At 48.1% G+C, this 19,762-nt stretch overlaps 1 protein-coding gene across 1 annotated transcript; it reads right to left on the bottom strand.

Moving 5' to 3' along the window:
• Positions 1-136: 136 nt before the first annotated feature.
• ARF3 (ADP ribosylation factor 3) lies at positions 137-17,584 on the bottom strand. Its single transcript, XM_058558368.1, has 5 exons — positions 17,406-17,584; positions 4,934-5,174; positions 4,002-4,112; positions 3,641-3,765; positions 137-3,077 (listed from the first exon to the last, which is right to left on the bottom strand). Exons 2-5 carry the CDS (start codon positions 5,079-5,081, stop codon positions 2,916-2,918), a joined length of 546 nt encoding a protein of 181 aa, XP_058414351.1. The 5' UTR covers positions 5,082-5,174; positions 17,406-17,584; the 3' UTR covers positions 137-2,915.
• Between the last annotated feature and the right edge of the window lie 2,178 nt (positions 17,585-19,762).

Here is a 19,762-nt window from a genome sequence, read left to right as displayed (position 1 = left end):
TCCCCCAGTCAAGTGCACCCTTTACCTCTCTGCTGAGAGAAGGAGCAGGCTGGAGAGAGGGATCAGAGACAGAACTACCCTCACCATTAAACCCCTGTCCCATGGCTGCTGCACATCAAGGATGAAGGTCTGCTCCAAAGCTGCATAAAACAAGTTTAATTTCCAACCAGGGTCACAGTCATCGCGTATCCCACATATTGAGCAAGGAGAGAGAAGGTGAGTTATTAAACATATACAGTCTACATTCCAGAAGAGGAAAAAAGAAGAGAAAAACCAGTTCAGAACTGCAGTTACCACTATAACACCACAAACTTTGTGGGGGAAGAGGAGGAATCCCTAGGGAGAAGAAAGGTTGGAACAAAGGAAAGCATAAAATTAAACCTACCAGAGGAGAGTGGAGGAGGGAGTAGGCAGAAATGGAATGAAACACCCAATCCCAAAAGAGCTTTTAGGTGAATGGGAATGTAGAAAGGACCGCCGCTGCCGAGGACCTAGCAGCCAGGGTTACTACCAAGATCACTTACTGCCCCCTGCTGGACAGATCCACGAGCAGCACCAAAGCCACCTCCAAGGCTGCTTCCTAGCACTCTCAGCCCCACTGGTCACTGGGGCCCCCAAAATGAGGTTGGGGTGGGCCTAAAATAAGGAAAATCTATTTGGGACTGGCATCTAACTAGTGAGGGTCAGAGAGGGAGTGAGGCTGGAGAAGAGGCAAAGTCCTCCTCAACCACAAAGATAGAGAGTGGGGAATCCTAAATAGGAAAGAAACAAGGAAAGAAAGGAGACAAACAGGCAACAGCAGTGAATGAGTTGAGAAGGCAAAAGAAAGAGTTCAGGGAGGGAGAGGCAACAGGAGCAGGAGCAAAAAAATCTGAGGAAATAGAGACAGAGGCAAAGAAAAGGGTGGAGGGAAGTGTCTGTGGGGTCAGAGGAGTCAATATATGTTAAAATGCAATAGAAGCTCCAGCACCTCCCTCCCCCTGCCACCAAACACACACACACACACACACACACACACACACACACACACACACACACACAGAAAGGTCTAGAGAGCAAGAGACCTGCACACACCCACTGCATCTTGGTAACAAATCGTTAAGGAACTGGCACTGAGGGAGACACCCCTGGAACCTCTCTTTCACAGTTCAGTCTGGGGTAGGTGGGAGGTACTGATCTGCCTGTTGTAGACAAAGGTGGCAGGAAGCCTGGCCCCATGGGATGGGGCTTGGGACAGCCCTTCTGGGAAGGGGTCCCTCAGCTATGCTATGGGGGGCCCTGGGCCCTGACCTTAGCAGAAAGGTTATGGGCGGCCGTCTTGGAGCTCAGGGCACAGCCAGCATACACAGGAGCCCATAGAAAAGCCACGGCTTCACAGAAACCGCAGAAGTCAGGACCCAGGCCAAGACCTCAGGGACAAGTGCCCCCTGTAGACAGAGAGACGCAGTAGCAGCAGCTTCTGAACAACTACATAACAGAGGGAGGATCCTGAAGACCACTGCATCCCACCAGCACCAACAACCACTACAGAATTTTCTTTCCTCCCCTCCAACCCCAGAGCCATTTAGGGGAAGTAGGTGAAGAGGGCAAGGGAAAACTGTTGGGATGGAGTGGGGAGGGACAGCAGGATGGTCTGAGGGTCTGGAAACAGAATAGAAAAGTTTCATTCTTCAGCACATCCTGGACTAGAAAAAGAGAGAACTGGAGAATAGGGGGATTGATGCTGAGGTCTGCTATGTCACCGCCACTCCCTTGCTCCCCATTAAACCACCCAGCCAGCCCTAGTCAGGCTAGCAGGACTTCTGGGTGAGGAAACTTCTGACAAAAGACAGATGAACCACCCAGCCCCCAAGATCAGAGGGAGGGGGCATGGGAATGCAGGAATAGGACTGATCTGTGCCTCACCTTCTCCTAATAACAAAAGAGGATGAAGATGGAAAACCTGAGGTCCTGCCCACAGTGCCCTGGGTCCCAAACACACCCCATGGTCTTGCTATCCCCACCTCCCCCTCAAGCTCCTGAGGAACAGATCTAAGGATGAGGGGGAGGATCAGTTGAACACTCTGGGCTGATAAGAGTGAGTGGGTTCCTCTCTCCTCCCCACTAACAAGGCAGGGCAGAATGGCATCTCCTTGGGAACAGTCCTCTAGAAATAAATGCCACCCCCTTGCCCTAAGTAGGGTGGAAAGAGGGGTACAGGGAAGATGGTGGTAGAAAATCCATCACTTGTCCTATCCAGGAAAACCTACCTGCAGAGAGGAGAGGAACCACTGCAAGACTGGGGCAGCCTTCCCTCCATCTTCTTCCCTTTATCTCACCAACAAGGGAGGGACAGATGATGGGCTAGAGTGGACAGTGTCCCAGCTGCAAGCCCTGAGCTGCACTCCACCCCTTCCACCCTTTTCCCTGCCCCCCACATATATATCTCTCTATACATGTATATACACGCGCACACATGCACGCACACACAGAGAGGCCCGTGCAATTTCCATGTAGAACAGGGAGAGGGTAGCGAAGGAAAGGAAGATAGGGAGGAGAGGGGACTGTGGGGAGAGGGAAGGGGCTCAGATGCCAAGAGCACAGCAACCAGAGCCAAACGAAGCAAACGGACAGTATACCCCACCCCCACCTCCCGAACCCCAGAGGATGAGGGGGGGCTACCCCATGAAACCATAACAACTTTGTTTTGTTTTAAATCTGGTAAATTGGAATGATTCATCATCAAGACAGCAATTGGGGACTGGTCATGGACAGGGGAGAGGAAGGGAGGCAGGAGAGGCAAGGCTCTTGTTGGGCATGTGGACATGATACCCAGGCCCTTGCCACAATGGCAACGGGAAGGAAGGGGTAGGGCTGGGGCAGGGAGACAGTAGATGTGTCAGGGGTGGGTGGGGTCGGACTGGGCTGCCTGGCTCTCACTTCTTGTTTTTGAGCTGATTGGCCAGCCAGTCCAGGCCTTCGTACAGCCCGTCCCCGCTGGTGGCACAGGTGGCTTGAATGTACCAGTTGCGGTGACGCAGGGAATGCAGGCCCAACTTGTCTGTGATCTCAGCAGCATTCATAGCATTAGGCAAATCCTGGAGCACAAGGGAGACACACAAAAAGGAGCCTCAGGATCTTTCAAAGGCTTCTAGAGCATGCATCTACCAAAGACTTGTGTACCAGCACCCTCTCCTCCTCCTCTACTGCAGGAACCCAGAACAAGATCCTAAGGAACTGCTTTGGATTTAGTCATCCTAGAACTCCATATCCAAGGCACTAAAGGTCATTCCACTGGGGAGTTGGAAACCAAACATGGGGTTGGTAGGGAAGTAGAAAGGTGATTCAGAATGGGCAAAGAATCAGGTTTGTCTGACCGTAGGAGTGAGGGCACTTCCACTAAAGTAGACAATAGAGAAGATGAAAGAGGGATTTGAGGTGATGAATCTACCACACCAATCTCTGAGGATGGAAATGTTGCTAATTAAAGCTAGGGTAGGGGACAAGAAGGGGAGTATAAAGAAGCCAACTAATCATATTTCCCATACTTCCAAAATTGAGAGCATAGTCACGGGGCTTCCCATACAATGAGCACCAAGGCCCCATGATTTCCACAGCCAGGTTGCCCTCTCTTAAATCCAGGGGTGAGGAGGAGTCTCACCTGTTTGTTTGCAAAGACAAGGAGCACAGCATCCCGGAGCTCATCCTCTGCCAGCATCCTCATCAGCTCCTCCCGGGCTTCATTTACTCGCTCCCGATCATTGCTGTCGACCACAAATATCAACCCTAGGGAGGCAGAGCATGGGCTACACAGAGACGACAGATGAACTCCCCTTCCCCCGCACCAAAAGACAACATCCTTCTCATCCCCTCCAAATATTTTCTCCCTTCCCTCCTTTTCTCCCACCCCTAGGAGCTGCAGCAGGGCAAGGGTTGGCTGCCCATAACCAAGAATGACAGCCAGACTCTCTGCTCACACCCAACCAACCCATGCCAGTCCCCAGGCAATTCATATGCCATACCTTGGGTGTTCTGAAAGTAGTGTCTCCAGAGAGGCCGAATCTTGTCTTGGCCACCCACATCCCAAACTGTGAAGCTGATGTTCTTATACTCCACTGTCTCCACATTGAACCCTTTGGAAAAAACAGACAATGGCCACTTGGCCTCAAACCCCAGGCCTGCAAACAGTGCCCCAGTGGGTTCGTTTCTGTTTCCCTCAGCCGTGGCCAGGATTCTATCAAGGGAGAGAAAGCTAAGTCTTCCTCAGACCTGGTGTTCCTTGACTTAGCAGCCTAGAGGCCAAAAAGAAAACCTAAGAGAAGTGGAAGAGGACAAAGAGGACGTCGGGATCGCACAATCGCCTGGGTAACGTGAGCCAACCTTTCTCATTCTCTCTGTCTTTGACTCTCCCTCCTGCAAAGAAATGCCTCAGCCCCACTCCTGTACCTTGGCCACTTGAGTCTGCCTCAACTAAGAGTGGGGCCTGTGAGGCAGAGTGAAGAAAAAGAAGTGAACAATAGAACTGGAGCCCCAAATGCAGAATCAGCCGACAATGATGATGTGGAGCCCCATCTACATGGTACATGTTCTCCCTCCCACAGGCAGGTCTTAACCAGGATCAGGGCCACCAAGGATCTAAACTGAAGCAATTCCAGGCCTCTGACAGGAACATCAAAGCTCTTCACCTGCTTTCCAAACAACACAAAGAACAAACCAGCTCAGTGCCTGAGGGCAACTGTTGAGTGCCAGGCTGCGGAAGTTCCCGCATCAGAGAGGGCCAGGGTAGGTGGGCAAACGGCAGCCCTAGCACCTGCTAGTAAGCTAAATAACCATCATACCCTGAACCCCACAAATTGCATGGACTTGCCTGGTGGCCAAGTGGGGGATCTAGGAATAGGCCCCCTGCCTGGCTCAGCTGTTGGCATGAAAGCCTACATCCAAGCTGTGCCCTTACCAATGGTGGGGATGGTCGTGACGATCTCCCCCAGTTTCAGCTTATACAGGATGGTGGTCTTTCCTGCTGCATCCAGGCCCACCATCAGGATACGCATCTCCTTCTTCCCAATCAGGCTCTTGAGAAGGTTTCCAAAGATATTACCCATGATCACGGCAGCCGCTTTCTGAGGACAGTAGAGCCAAAGTGGGGGCAGTGGCAATCTGGTTTTGGCCTGGTCCCTGATATGGAGGACTTGATCCTAGGCAAAGAAATGTAAACTCATTAGCACCATCCCCTTGTCAGGATTTCATGTAAATAGGGTTCGCCAAAGTCATGCCTGGAATTCATTCATGACAAACTGAGAGCCTGGGGGAACTATGAAGAACAAGGCCCACTCAGACACATTCTGAGCCTTTGGGAGCAGAGACAAAGCAGTGAACACTGAGGACCCCTGGTCTGCCAGTAATCTACTCATGTGACTTTGGACAAGTTATTTCACCTGTCCCTATCTCCACCTGTAACTGGAGGGGGGTTGAACTAGATGATATCTCAAGTCCCTTCGGTTCTGACATTCTACACTATATCCTGAGGCATTGCAAGATCATTAATGCCCTTCCCTCCCCCAACCTTACCCTGAGACTTCTGGAAAGGGTGGGAGAGGAGGGAGTGGAATGAGGAGTGGCTCTTTGTGACTCCTGACAAAGTTCAGGCTTGCCAGGTTCCCAAGGTTTATGCTCTCTGCTCTAATGAAGAGACTCAGCTTCTTCCCTTCCTATATTTCTGCAACTTCACCTTCCTTCTATACACCAAAATTAATGAGGAAAACATAAGAAAGCAGCACTCCTAAAAGAGGTTGATTGTTTCCACTTTGTAAAATGCTGGCTGCGAAAGTTATGTCCTGTTCATACAACAGTGCACTGAGCATTGGGAGGTGGGGTGAGGAGAGACTACACCTCATTCCTCAGTCAGGTAAATCCCAGGCTTGCTGTGACCCATCCAAGGACACCTGCTCCACATGGTCACCTGCAATGAGACAGTCACCTCATCCTCTGCTTCTTCCCTAACACCCTTCAGTCTATTCTCCACATAGCAGCCATACTGATTTTAAAATCAAAATCAGGTCATGTTGTTCCTCTGTTCAAAACCCTCTCTTGGCTTCATAGCTCCCTTTCAGAAAAGCTCAGAGCCATACCATGGCCTAGGAGGTCCCGCACCATCTGCGTTCTCCCTGTGTCTCCCATCAGATTTCCTACTACTCTCCCCTTTGCTTACTCCACTTCAATTCCCCAACACTTTCCTGCCTCAAAGCTTTTGTGCTTGCTATTCCTTCTGCCTGGAATGCTCTGCTCCCAGATAACCTTCATGGATTACTCCCTCACTTCCTTCAGGTGTCTGTTCAAATGTCACCTTATCAAAGAGGCCTTCCATAACCACTGATAACACACACACACCACTCTCTACCCCATTAGCCCCACTTTACTTTTCTTCATAGCATTTATCACCATCTGACACATCACATATTTGTTTCTTGCTGTATTGTTTTTCTCCTACCACTATAATGTCAGCTCCTTATCTATCTTGTTCACTGCTGTGTTCCCAGTACCTTGAATAGTGCCTAGCACATAGTAGTCAAATAACTGAACTAACTCCCAGGGTCTCTACTGACCTCACTATAGCTCACTCACACTGGAAGCTTATGCCTGATACATACTAGGCGCTTAACAAATAACTGCTGAAAAAATGAAGGGAGCAGTGAGAACCACTGGGAAGGTACAAAATGCCTATCTGCCCACCTCACCCATTGCCCCCAACAGACAGAACCATAGAGTCATTCATTCCCTCTGTTCTTCCCTCCCTTCTCTATGGCACAGGACAGTCACAGAAATGTGTCTTTGAAACAACAATGAAATGGGGGTTCAGAATTGTCCGTGCCAGCCAGTTCTCTGTGCCTGCGGGAGACGTGCGTCAGTGGCCAGCTTATTCAGCAATCACCATATGCCAGCTGCTGGCATTCTCTATAGAGTCTGGGAACCAGAGACATACACACACACCCCAAACCCAGCAGGCGAAGAAACAGGTCAAGACAGAGTGCACCCAAACCCAAGAATGTGAAAGGTGGATGGGGAGGAATCCTATTTACAAGCTAAAGCATGGGGGTTTGGTGGGAGTTTAGTGATTTTTTTCAAAAACTATTTCAGATTTGTTTTTTTCCTACTCTCCTCAGTTTGCAGCAAATTCCAGACTAGTACAAAGGAGCCAGATCAACAGCCCCTGGAGACCAAAGTACTAGTTTGTCCAAAAAACAGAAACAATGAGTGCTTACGGAGTGTTTCATCTTCAAAGGCTTCCCCAGACATCCACTAATGAGCCAGGCGTGGTGCTCCTAGTAGGTTCCTCAGATGAGCCCTGCCCTTGACCCAGAGGGCTCACACCACAGGGAGAGGACCTGGCACAACCTTAGGGCTCAACTTCAGCCAAGTTGCCCATTAGCCATCCTCCCTGCCCATCCTGCCTCAACCCACTCAGGCAGACAGATTCCCGAGGATCCCTGAGGCAGGAGGGGACACCTGCCCAGCTAATAAGATCAGATCCCTTCAACCTTGGCAATCTGTGGCAGTCAGACTTCTGGTTCTGCCACTGTCATCTCCAGTAATTCAAACCTTTCCCAAGTCTTCCTAGTCTTTATCTTGTCTCCTGATCAGGTGTCCTTTCCTTCAGTTCCAGGTGATACTTTGCTTTAAAAGTTAGGTAATGGGTTTTGATCCAGATTCTGAATTGAATTTATACAATACATTTATCTTGCTATCCTTCATGACTGGAACTATTGCTGATTAAATGATTACCAACCCTGAGTACAGCAGTGGCTCAACATATCCCTTGCCCCAGAACATGCACACACTGGCCTTTGGTTTGCTTCTTTGCTAAGCTATTATGCTAAAAGTCTTGGTTCAAAAGCTGATTCCAGTATTATGCTTATTCTATTTCCTCACATGCTGCATCTAGGCCCCTGAATTATCTGAACCACTCATGTGGCACTTACTACCTTGTGGAGGCTTTTTCTTCATTTATAAGTCTGTACGTTTACTGTCTCCCCATTTAACTGTGTATTCTCTATGGGCAAGGACTACGCCTTTTATTTATTTTGGTTCTGTCCTCACTCCCAGTGCCAAGCTCACTGTAGGAGTTCAATCAAGAACACTGGCTGATTTAAGCCTCATCTGAGGATGTCCTTAAATCATTTCTTCTGTCCCAGCAGTACTTGGTATCTCTGTGTAAGGCACAGATGTTTGCTTAGATAGCCTGTCAATTCTTGGCCATTTCCCACACATATCTAACCCAAGACTGGTCTGGGAACACCATGAAAGGACTAGAAGACTAAAATTGGTAGCATTTTCTCTCGCCATTTAATACACAATGTTGCTGATGGTGAGTGATGAAATATCCAAGTGGTTACTGTGTGTCCCCTGGGGCAGCCCAGGGCCTTGAAATTAATAGACATTATGACTCCTTTTTAATATAATTAGGAGCTGGACTCAGATGAGCATTCCAAAGGGGATGTTGGCTTTCTGGTCTTGGCTTTCTCTGTTCCTGTCTATTACCAGATAGCATCCTGCCCCTACCACCAGGATGGTGGCAACTTTTAGCTTTGTGCCATGAACACAAATCTTTGGCTATATAGCCAATTATCACTTTCACCATAATGCATTCCTAGAAAAAGCTCTGGGAAGCAGAATGGCAAACAAACAAACAAACCCTGGCTTGTTTCCCTACAAACTAGTTTCCATACATAGCCTATAGTTACTCTCTTTCATCACAGATGGCACTCCTGTGTCGATAGGGCAAAATGCCAGGGTTCCATGGGCTGGTGGAAACCAGGAATCAGCAGTTAAAACTGAAGGTGAGTGGCTCAAGACAAAAAAGGGAATACAGTAATCTCTCTATTAACAAAGAAGATATCACAACATTCTATTTTACAGTCACAAACTTTTCTATCAGTGGTAAAAATAACAATAGGAGCTCTAAGAATGTGTTCCAGTACAATCTGTGTGGGACACTGTAGGAGTTCAACCAAGCACATTGGCTGATTGAAGCTTCATCCTCACTGAGGACCACTTACTGCCCCCAATCCCACTCTCCCACTCCTCTACCCCCAGGAGAGGCGGACTGTTGCTGTAACTGACTGCTCAGCCATCTTGGGTTGTGTGTGTTGCAGGAACATGCCTGCCTCACTCTCCAGGTGATTCTGAGAGTCACAGCTCATTCTGTCACACACACTCCCCCCATCTGACTCCACTGGCTGACTCAGACATGTGTCCTGAGACACCTCTGAGGGGACTCCTGATCTGGCACCACTCCTCCTCTTCAGACTCAATGGGTCCAGGGAAAGGAAGACCAGAGTCTCCCAAACACTCTGCTGCCAAACAGGGTGCACTAAAAGCACCTTTGTTCCCACATAAATTTCAAATTGAGATATCACTAATAGAGATACTATTTTTAGCACAGCCAATAAAGCAGACCAATGAAATTTACGGAAACAAAAGCAGGGTCTGCCTGTATTTAGTTTCCTTAGTGCAGCTGCCTTGTAACCTCTGTAAACTTTCCAAGTTTTTCTCTCAAGAGCACTGTAATCAGCATACAAGAACTCCTAGATTAGTATCTCAATGACTTCTATTGGACTCAAAGATTTCCCAAAGCCAAGAAATAGCTTCTGATGTAAGCTTCCATCCATTCATTAAACATTTATTGAGAATAATGAACTAGGAATACAGAGAGGAAGACAGTTTCTCCCTTCATGAAACTCAATGGGAGAGAAAGACTAGGAAACAGAGGATTACAAAACAGCATGACAATAAGAGTGGGGTAAGCACATAGTATTATGGGACAGAAACCTGGAGCAGTTAATCAAGACTGGGGGGTAAAGGACAATTCCCAGATGTGATTCTCAGGACACACCTGAGCTGACTCCTGAAGGAAGAATAGGAAGTAATTAGACAATAAAGAGGGAATAGGGGAGAAGGAACAGCGTGTGCAAAGGCATTAAGAGTTAGAGACAGCACATTTTATTAGCCAAAGCCAGGTGCAACTGGAAGGAAGTTTATTTGGACGCACGCAGCATGGTAGGAAAAGGAAACGATGAGGCTGGAGAGATAAGCAGGGGCTGGATCACGAAGGGCCTTAAAGGCCATACTGAGTAATATGGTCAGATTTGTGCCTTAGAAAGAGCATTCTGGCAGCAGTTTAGGGAATAAATTAAAAGGAGGAAAGACTGGAGGCAGAGGGACCACTTGGGAGGTACAGGAATACAAATGAGAAATCAAAAGTTCTTAACCAGAGGTGGCAGTAGAGAGGACAGATTTGAAACATCAAAATAGTAGAATCCACAGGATTTAATGACTGATTAAACGTAGGAAGGAAGAGTAGAAGAGTCAAAGATGATTCCCAGGTTTCTGGCCTGGGTGATTTGGCGGCACTTCTTTAGACAGGAAATACAAGAAGAACAGATCTGACAGTGAAGATATTTGTCTTTAGATTAAACACTGATTTTGACGTGCTAAGGTATGAAGCTCAAGAGAAAAGTCTGGGCTGGGTATTTGGGAATCACCCACACAGATGGTACTGAAGCCTTAAGAGGAACCAAGATGATCCAGCATGGCAGCAGTTACTGGGTGCCTACCCAAACAGCCATTCTTTCCCTTCTTTCTTCTAACAGAACCCCTAATCTGTTCAGGTGTTTGTGGCGGGGGCGGGCAGGATACCCTTCCCCAGCTCTAGGGTATGAAAACTGATCAGCCTAAGGGATGTGGGCATTCTATTTTCCTGGCCAGTGACTGAGTCACAAATGGTCATGTACTAATTCTAGCCAATAAGATGTGGGGAATGTCTGCTGGGAGCATCTGGGAAGGTTTTCCTCAATCTTTAAAAAAGACATATGGCAATCTTCTCTTGTCCAGCCTTTGGATATTGATGTAGAAAGATGAAATGCTGGAGTAATCTTGAGACCATGAAGGGACAGACATAAGAACTCTAGGATGTCAGAGTAGAAAAATGGAGAAAACTTGGGTCCTTAATAACACTGTTATACTGGTAGGTTAAAAAAAAACAAGAAGTGTTCTATCTCTGTGTATGTGTGCGTGTGCGTGTGTGTGTGGTAAAATATATATAACATAAAATTTATCATTTTCACCATTTTTAAGTGTACAGTTCAGTGGCATTAACTACATTCATATTGTTGTGCAACCATCACCACCACCTGTCTCTGGAACTTTTTCATCTCCCCAAACTGAAACTCTTTACCTACTAAACAATAATCCCCATTCCCCTTCACCCCCAGTGCCTGGTAACCACCATTCTACTTTCTGTCTCTAGGAATCTGACTATTCTAGGTACCTCATATAAATAGAATCATACAACGTTTGTCCTTTGTCTGGCTTAATTTCATCTGGACTTACTGCTATTGCTTTAATAAATCCTCTTATTGTTTGAGCCACAGGTGTGTTTTCAATCTTTTGCAACTGATACATCCTAACTGACATATCTAGGGAGAGTGTACAGTGGGACAGGAGAAAAGGCCAAAGGCAAAAACATGGGGCACATCAACATTGAAAGCAGTGGGCAAAAAAGGCCAGGAAAGAGAGTAAGAAGCAACCAGAGGGGTAGAAAGGAAATCAAGAGAGTAAGACATTATAGACACCCTTGAGGAAAGAACATTAAAAAAAGGAAGGAGGGTCAAAGGCTGTAGAAAGGTCAAATTAAGATAAGGCCTGAAAGATACCCACTGAACTTAGCTACTAAGCAATCAATGATGGCCTTGTTATAAATTAACATATCTAACTAAAATTAGGCTCCACTTAACTCAATTAGCAGTGTTTAGGCCCAGGCCAGAATCGTTTTGCCAGTTTCCTTTCTAGTCTGAGAAGACAACTCCAGCACAGAATAATATGGAGGAGGCCACACTATCAAGCGAAGAAGGATCCTAAATCACCCTGACAGAGACCCAAACACCTGGGAAGGGTCTGGCTTTTCCATGGACAACCCTCAGCAAGTGAGTCAGAACAGAGCATCAGGTCTCTTTCAGAATACATAGGCCTAGCCAGATAAAACAGTGACCAGATGAAAACTAGACTCATTTGTTTCTTTGGAACATTCTGTGGCACTGCCCTCTAACCAAAGATTCAGCTTGCCCGATTCTTAGAATCTGACCAGCTTACAACTGTCTCTACTCCTGATATTCGATGGCTGCTCCAATACCCACATCTGCGATATCCAGAACACTATACTTTCCTAATTACAAAATCACTGAAATTCCATGACTAGTCAGCCTAAAGCCCTAATAAACCTTTGCCCTAATCTAGTCCCACTGCACAGGTCAAGACAGAGCTGCCAATGAACAGATGAAACAGGAAGCCATGATTTGGACAAAGCCAACTATCACAGAGTAGCTACAGATACAAAAGACAGTGAACTGCCTACCTTAGGGAATAAGAGCCATCTGTGATCTCTTAGCACCTCAAACACACTTCTACCCTAGGACTTAACCACAGTATGTTTTATTTACATTTGTCTGTTTCACCTTGCAGAACTGGAACTTGCCAAATAGTGTGCCTTTAATGCATTACAGGTCAGCTGGAGATACTGATTCCATCACAACTGGATAGCTGGGCAGGGCTTAGGGTGGCTAGACTCCTCGGGCCAGGCACCTCATGTTGCAAGCAGCTACGTCTGTCTCACTGTTACCATTTTCTGTGTATGCCACGATGGGAAAAAGTGTGGGAAGTACTTCACTAGACTATGAGCCCCTTCCCAGCAAGGACCATGCCTTATTCATGTTTCATGTCCCCAGCATCCAGCACGATGACTGATCTGCAGCTAGTGATTGACATGCTTGTTGTTAAGGAGCACAGTTTTACCGATGGTGGCAAAACATTTATGAGGTTGAGGAAGACGGTGTTCTGGAGGTAATCTCCCATCCTTTTCCTGTATTTAACAAACCTGACAAGTGGTATCCATGCGCTCAGAGCCCTAGGGTTCCTTGGATGGGATTCAGAAGCTGCCTGGGGTAAGGGGAGAACCACATGAGAGGGTCTAATTATGCTCCCCCACTCTCTACCACCACCAGCGAAGCTCCATTTTTATCCATTTTACTTATTAGACTTCAACTAGGATTTTATGTAAGGTAAGGTTCGATTGCTTTAAAAAGGGTGGGAGGCAAAAAACACTGCAACAGAGAGCAAATGGTGTCCTGCATCCCAAATCATGTTGAAGTGTAAACATTCATGCTTGACACTCTTATATATAAGCTCATAATGGAAGGGTTATGCCAGGCTCTCACCAGTAATGGGAGAGCTAAAAGGTACCATGAGCTCTTCCACACCCAGTTATCTCACCTTTTTTCAGGAATATGGTCATAAGGGTGGATCCCTGAAATCTCGAGTCATTTCCTTTCTGGTCCATATGGTGCAGCAGATCCTCTGCAGAAGTTCACGACAAAGCTCTAACACGTTCACAGAATCCCTACCTCAGTTTTTTCCCAGACTACAATACAAAGCCTTTGTGGAACTCTTTCCACAGAAAGCTCCCCATGTTTTTTCATTATCAAAAAACTTTATTAGCACTCTACCTATATTTGCAACAGACCTTAGAAAAGGTATAGTGGACAGAATTCACAGATATCACAACTCTGGACCTTAATACAGTACATTCTGAAACACTCAGAGGCAGACATTATTTTTTTTTATTTTTATTTTTTTTGTGAGGAAGATCAGCCCTGAGCTAACACTCCCAATCCTCCTCTTTTTTTTGCTGAAGAAGACTCGCCCTGGGCTAACATCCGTACCCATCTTCCTCTACTTTATATGGGACACCACCACAGCATGGCTTGACAAGCAGTGCGTCGGCGCGCGACCAGGATCCGAACCCCGGGCCGACACAGCGGAGCGCGCGCACTTAACCACTATGCCACCGGGCCAGCCCCACAAGGCAGACATTTAAAGGAGATATAACTAAACAAAAAGAGTGACCTAGCAAATGGAGGATGCTGAAATACCGATTGAGACCTAAAATAACAGGACCCAGGAATCTAAATCCCCAACCTAGGTCAATCAGAGTGCTCCTTTATAGAAGAGTCAACCATTACCTCAGAGTCATGCTGACTTTTTTTAACATGAACACTATTCTTGAGCCCCCACATCCTCACCCTACATCCAAGTCGATGGTTCAGGGCCCCTGCCTTGCTCCAGCTTCACCTCCCACTCAGGCAGCAGGAGCTGCCTCTGTGAGGCTGATGCTGAAAAAAGATTTCACTGCTCATAAGCCTACGACCAGCACAGAAAGTCATGGTAACAATCATCCATATACACAGGCACCTCAGGAGGCAAGCTGTTCTTTTGTAAACCTCCTCTCCTCTAAGGCAGCCCTGAGTGCTCATATTATTATTACTATTATGATAATGATTATTAATAGCAGCTAACATTTATTTGGGGCTTACTATGTGCTTTGTACAATACTAAGTGCTTTACATGTCTTATCTCATTTAATTCTCATGCCAACACTATGAAGTAGGTACCATTATTATCATACTCTTTACAGATGAGGAAAATGAAGCTAAGAGAGGACAAGTAATTTCACCAAAATCATACAACTAGTAATTAGCAGAGGCCGGATTTGAACCCAATTTTGTCTGACTCCAAGGTCCACACTCTTAATTACTATACCATTTTGCCTCTAAATTCACCTGCAACAAAAATGGTGAGGAGAGCCAAACACAGTGAGATGCTTTGAGTTTCGGGCCTCTTGGCATCCATTTCTGAGGGTATATGAGGAAGCAGATTCCACAATTTCCCTCAGTTATTTACTCAGCTTTAACAAACTTGGTTTTAAAGAAGTTCCTCCTTCTAACCAACAAGTCCCACCCACTGTCCTCTGCGTCCATTTCCTCTTATTAGGACTCCAGTGGAAAAGAGAGTAGCAGAAATGAACACACACAAAATGACTCTTTGTGCACTTAAGACTCCACTTCTACTCTTTCCAGCCTGCTCTCTGCCTTCCTTTATACTTGCATTCAGTTTAATAAGAGCAGCTACCATTCACTGGCACCAATTCTGTGCCAGGCACCACATACATACACTGGCTCCTTCCTCCACAATCTCCAGCATCCCAATTTGCAGACAACACTTTGAAGGACTTACATCTAATGGAGAGACCTCTTTGCCCACAATGGGGAAGCAAGAGACCTGGGATTTCAGATAAATAATGACTCTGTTCTAGTAACTCTTTCCGAGTCTTAGTTTCCATCATCCATGCCTTGTTTTGTGCCTCTCAGGAAGGTGGAGAGATCGATTTTTTTTTTTAATTTTTATTTATTTATTTATTTTTTCCCCCCAAAGCCCCAGTAGATAGTTGTATGTCATAGCTGCACATCCTTCTAGTTGCTGCATGTGGGACGCAGCCTCAGCATGGCCGGAGAAGCGGTACGTCGGTGCGCGCCCGGGATCCGAACCCGGGCCGCCAGCAGCAGAGCGCGCGCACTTAACCGCCAAGCCACGGGCGGGCCCTCGACTTCTTAATTACAAAGGCTAAGGGCCTTTGTACCCTCACTCAGCTATCTCCAGGCACTCTCTCTGATAGCTGAGCCATCTCTTTCTCTTTCCTTAAACTGTAGTCAGAAAGCTTGTTGAGTTCTACCCATTCACATCCTGTATTCATTACAAGTGCCTATTGTGTGCATAGGCATTGTGGGAGACATGCGATCCAATTCCTGCACTCAAAAAGCTTCACCTCTTTGGAAAAGCAAAACACATACATAAAAATTTTGACTATGCAAGGTAATTCTATGCTGGGAGACAGGCGGCATGTGAATACAGTCATGTGCCACATAACGACATTTTGGTCAATGACGGACCACATATATGACAATGGTCCCATAAGATTAGCACCATATAGCCTAGCTGTGTAGTAGGCTATATCATCTAGGTTTGTGTAAGTACACTCCATGATGTTTACACAATGACAAAACTGCCTAAACAAGCATTTCTCAGAACAGTAAGCAACGCATGACTGTACGTGATACATGGGGGCCCTTCCCAGCTGAATCCAAGGTCAGTGATTCATTCTATGAAAAGGTGAACTCAACTCAATGGATCAACTTCTTTCGTAGAATAAGCTTTTAGAGACATGTTATTTAAACTCAGGTCCAATGTGCAATGGCCAATTCACTGTCCCACTCCAGTCATAGCAAGTGGTGACACTTACCCCAACAAAACTCAAGACAAAATGGCAGCAAAGACTGTCACCACCTGATTAGGGACAGGAAAGGAAATACGCTGAGACTAGATTCTCTCCTGTTGTACTGACCCAAGCAATCAGACTCCTGCAGCAGATCTCCTACCAATAAAACTTTCATGCCAGAGACCAGGGGTGACCCAATCCCACAGCAGCAGAGGCAGGCTTTAAGTTACACTTCTCCCTCACCCAGATGACCTCACTATTTCTTCTCGCTCCTCACCACATACCACACTCCTCCTGGCCTGGCCAAAGGGAGGCCGGCAGTAATACAACCCAGAAAGAAGGGAACTCCCCAAAAAGAAGAGCTACCACTTTGCTAATCAAGTGACTCGTTTCAACAGGGAACTCCACCTCCCCCTCCTTCCCTCAAACATTGGTATAAGCAACGGCTCCATTTTCTGTTCCGGGAATCCTGCTCCCTCTTAAAGCAAGCAAGCGGATTGGAAGACAAACTCAGAGCCAGCGGCAAGATGCTCCCTCCTTCTGTGAGACCGCCCCCGCCTAGCCGAGGGGAGGAAGGCACCACCTCTCTTTCCCAAGCAAGATCAGATCCCCCTCCCCCTTCTCCTGCCTCCTCTCCTCCCGCTCCCCACCTGCTGCCCTCTTTCCAACGTGCGGCTTCCAAGCCCCGAAAGCACAACCTCCACCAGAATAGTGCCCCTGGGGTACCCCACTAGCTGGCCCTGCCCGCTAATCCCTAAACCCCCTACGCACCCCTGCCCCATGATGGGGGAGGGGGTGTCACCACAGCACGGCTTCTCTCTGGTCTCCTATTACTAAGGTGGAGAGGGAGAGAGGGTAGGAAAAAGCGGCATTCCCTAGCCCTTTAACTGGAAAAGAATACAAAACAGCCATCGCCGCCGCCGCATCACCTCGCCCCGGACTGCTTTCTTTCCCTTCAACCCGGACCCCTCAAAAACCCACCTCCTGCAGGCGAGGGGAACCTAACTGCAGCCCAGGCCGCCCCCTTGTGCGAGGCGGAGGACAAATCCGTGCGCGCCCCCCCACCCCCACCCCAGCTCCGCGTCCTTCAAATGCGGGGGCAGGCGTGAGGCTGGCCCCGCGCCCCCTCTCCGAGCTCTCGAGTGGGAAGGACCACACCGCCACATGCCAGGCAGTGCCGGGCGTGTGGTAGAGGGGGCTCTATCTCCTCAGCCCCCACCCCGAGCCTCTCCTCTACGGGGACCCGCCTGCTTCCCCAGCCCCTCACCTGTTCCTGCTCCCAGCTCCGCCGCTGCGGCCGCCGCCTCCGCTCCCGCAGCTTCCGCTCGGCTCTCGCTCCGCTCCCTCCGGCTCTCCCAGGCGATTTCGGCGCGGCTGCTCCCCTGGCCCCGCTCCCCGACTCCCTCCTTCCTTCTCTCCACCTAGCACCGGAAGCCGCGACAGCGACAGGAGCTGTGCGGCTCACCCCAACCCCCAGACCGGGATACTTCCCACCTCCCCGATCGCGCGAGAGCTGTGCGTCGGCGAGCGGCAGTTCTCGCGAGATCCATCACCATGGCAGCGGCTGCAGCAGAAGCAGCTCGGTGCTGGAGCTGAAGTCCGGGCGGGGGCCGATGTCGGGGCTGTAGGCTGCGGGCGGTGGAGGCAGGAGCCGGGGAATGGGCATGAGGCAGTGGGGACTGAGGTGAGAATTCCAAGCTCTGGGGCCATGCCTGGAGTTTAAGGACTGGGGCCGCGTGCTGGCCACACGGAGACTGGGGTTGGGCTGAGAGGCCCGGGGACTCCTTGAGCAAAGCCAGGAGCAGGGTATGAGTGAACAGTCCTTGCTGTGGTCTGCCTTACTCCCCCAGACCTCATCTGTGTTTCTTAACCGGGGCTAGCTGCATCCCTCTGAGCGCCCTCGCTACACCAGTGTTGCTGCTTACTACTCCTAACCTAAAACTAGGTTACTCAGGAGTCTAAATCAAGAGATCCTTTCTCATAGGGAAGAGGAGGGAGAGTGATGAATTTAAGACACTGAAGGAAACAACTGGACTGTAGGCCTGTTAGGAAGTTGGAACATGAAAGACAAACAGTTGGAACCCAATATTCAGAGGTGTGGTTTGAGGAAGTGTTCCTAGATGGTTATGAATTTTAGTATCCCAAGGAAAGTGAGAGACTTTGCACCCGTGTTTCTCTATTCCTGCCCTCCCCCACTTCCCTCACACTCATTTCTGCACGTGATCTAGATATGCAAAACTGCCTTGGATCAGTCATGGCTGTGATAGAAGAAGGGCACTAGTAACGCTAAGAACAGAAGAAGGTTCTTTAAGCGCCCTCTCTCCTCATTTACAGCAGTATACGGGAACACACGGCTCTTCCCTAAGTCATGAGCCAAAATTGTTGCTTTTCTGGATTTTTTGCCTTGTTTTCTTCCAAGAAGAACTAGGCTAGTAGATAACCACACTATATCTACCCCTTGTCCCTATCAGTCCCTGGTGTGTGCATTCACCAGTCCCTTTTTCTTTTCCCAGTCTGTTTTCTCTCTTATTTTAACCTAGGGTCAATAACATGACCCTAGAATGTGAAGCCAAGAGGACCCTAATTTAAGATGGTGAAGGATGAGATGGATAATAAGGAGCATGTTTTTAACAAAGAGAGTTGTATCTCTCCTGGGCTGTTGCCATTAAGGGCCTTTGTCTTGCTAAACTCTGTTTTAAATGGCAGAAGACTCCTCCACTGTTATTACAGATTCCTAGAGTGGACCCTGTGATACCTCCACATGATTACTTTACTGTTTTCATTGCTTTTCCTAGAATTTTCTAGGAACACCCCACCAGTTTATGCCCCCACTCTAGCCACCAAAATTATGCTTTACAACCCCCCTTCCCTCATTCCCCAACCACACCAGCATGCCTTGTGGGACTCTAACAGGAGGTGGAACCTGTCAGTGTTCCTGCCCATGATTTCAGATCCTCTCGAGCTTGGGTCCCAGGTGTGACAGAAGGATAGAAATGATGACAGCTTAATACGGTTAGCAGCAAGTACCATGGCATTTGAGTCAGCACTGATGAATGGGACTGCAGAATCTCCCAGCCCTTCTGTCCTTCAGCCCTCGGGAGTCTGGAGAAGAAAGTGCAGCATCGCTGGGTGCTTCCCATGGAGCAAACAGGAGCACAGATTGGAGGGGTGCTGTGCCACTGGCAAGTAGCCAGCCACTGCCACTCCCCAGCTTTCCTAGCCACTTGAAGGGCTAAGGGAGAAGAGCTCATCCAGAGCTGAAGGAGGCCAAGAGGACTTACAGTTCATCAGCCTTTCTCCCTCCCTCTCGTTGCTATTGGAGCTAAGCAAAAGCTGAAATTGTAGCCACCCCTTCTGTGGGTTGCACACTCCCACTCCTGTCACTGACCCCAGACCTGGGCCCGAGCCCAGCGCGTGTGCCGGGAGCAGGGGTGGGGAGGGGGGTGTTGGCCTTGCTGACAAAATCCATTTGGAATTTCTCAAGGTTGTGGTTTGGGGCTTAAGTTTGCCACAGAGTGTGTCTGACGAAAGAAGAGGGAAAGCTAGAAAGAGAGAGGGAGCCAAAGAGAGTACCGAGGAAGGAAACAGGAAAAAGCTGAAATATTCTTGCTGTGACTCCATTGC

The sequence above is a fragment of the Diceros bicornis genome, chromosome 17 (genome assembly GCF_020826845.1).
Source record: "Diceros bicornis minor isolate mBicDic1 chromosome 17, mDicBic1.mat.cur, whole genome shotgun sequence".
NCBI lineage: Eukaryota > Metazoa > Chordata > Mammalia > Perissodactyla > Rhinocerotidae > Diceros > Diceros bicornis.
Note: the sequence above shows the minus strand (reverse complement) of the source record. Positions and strands in the feature narration are given on the sequence as shown.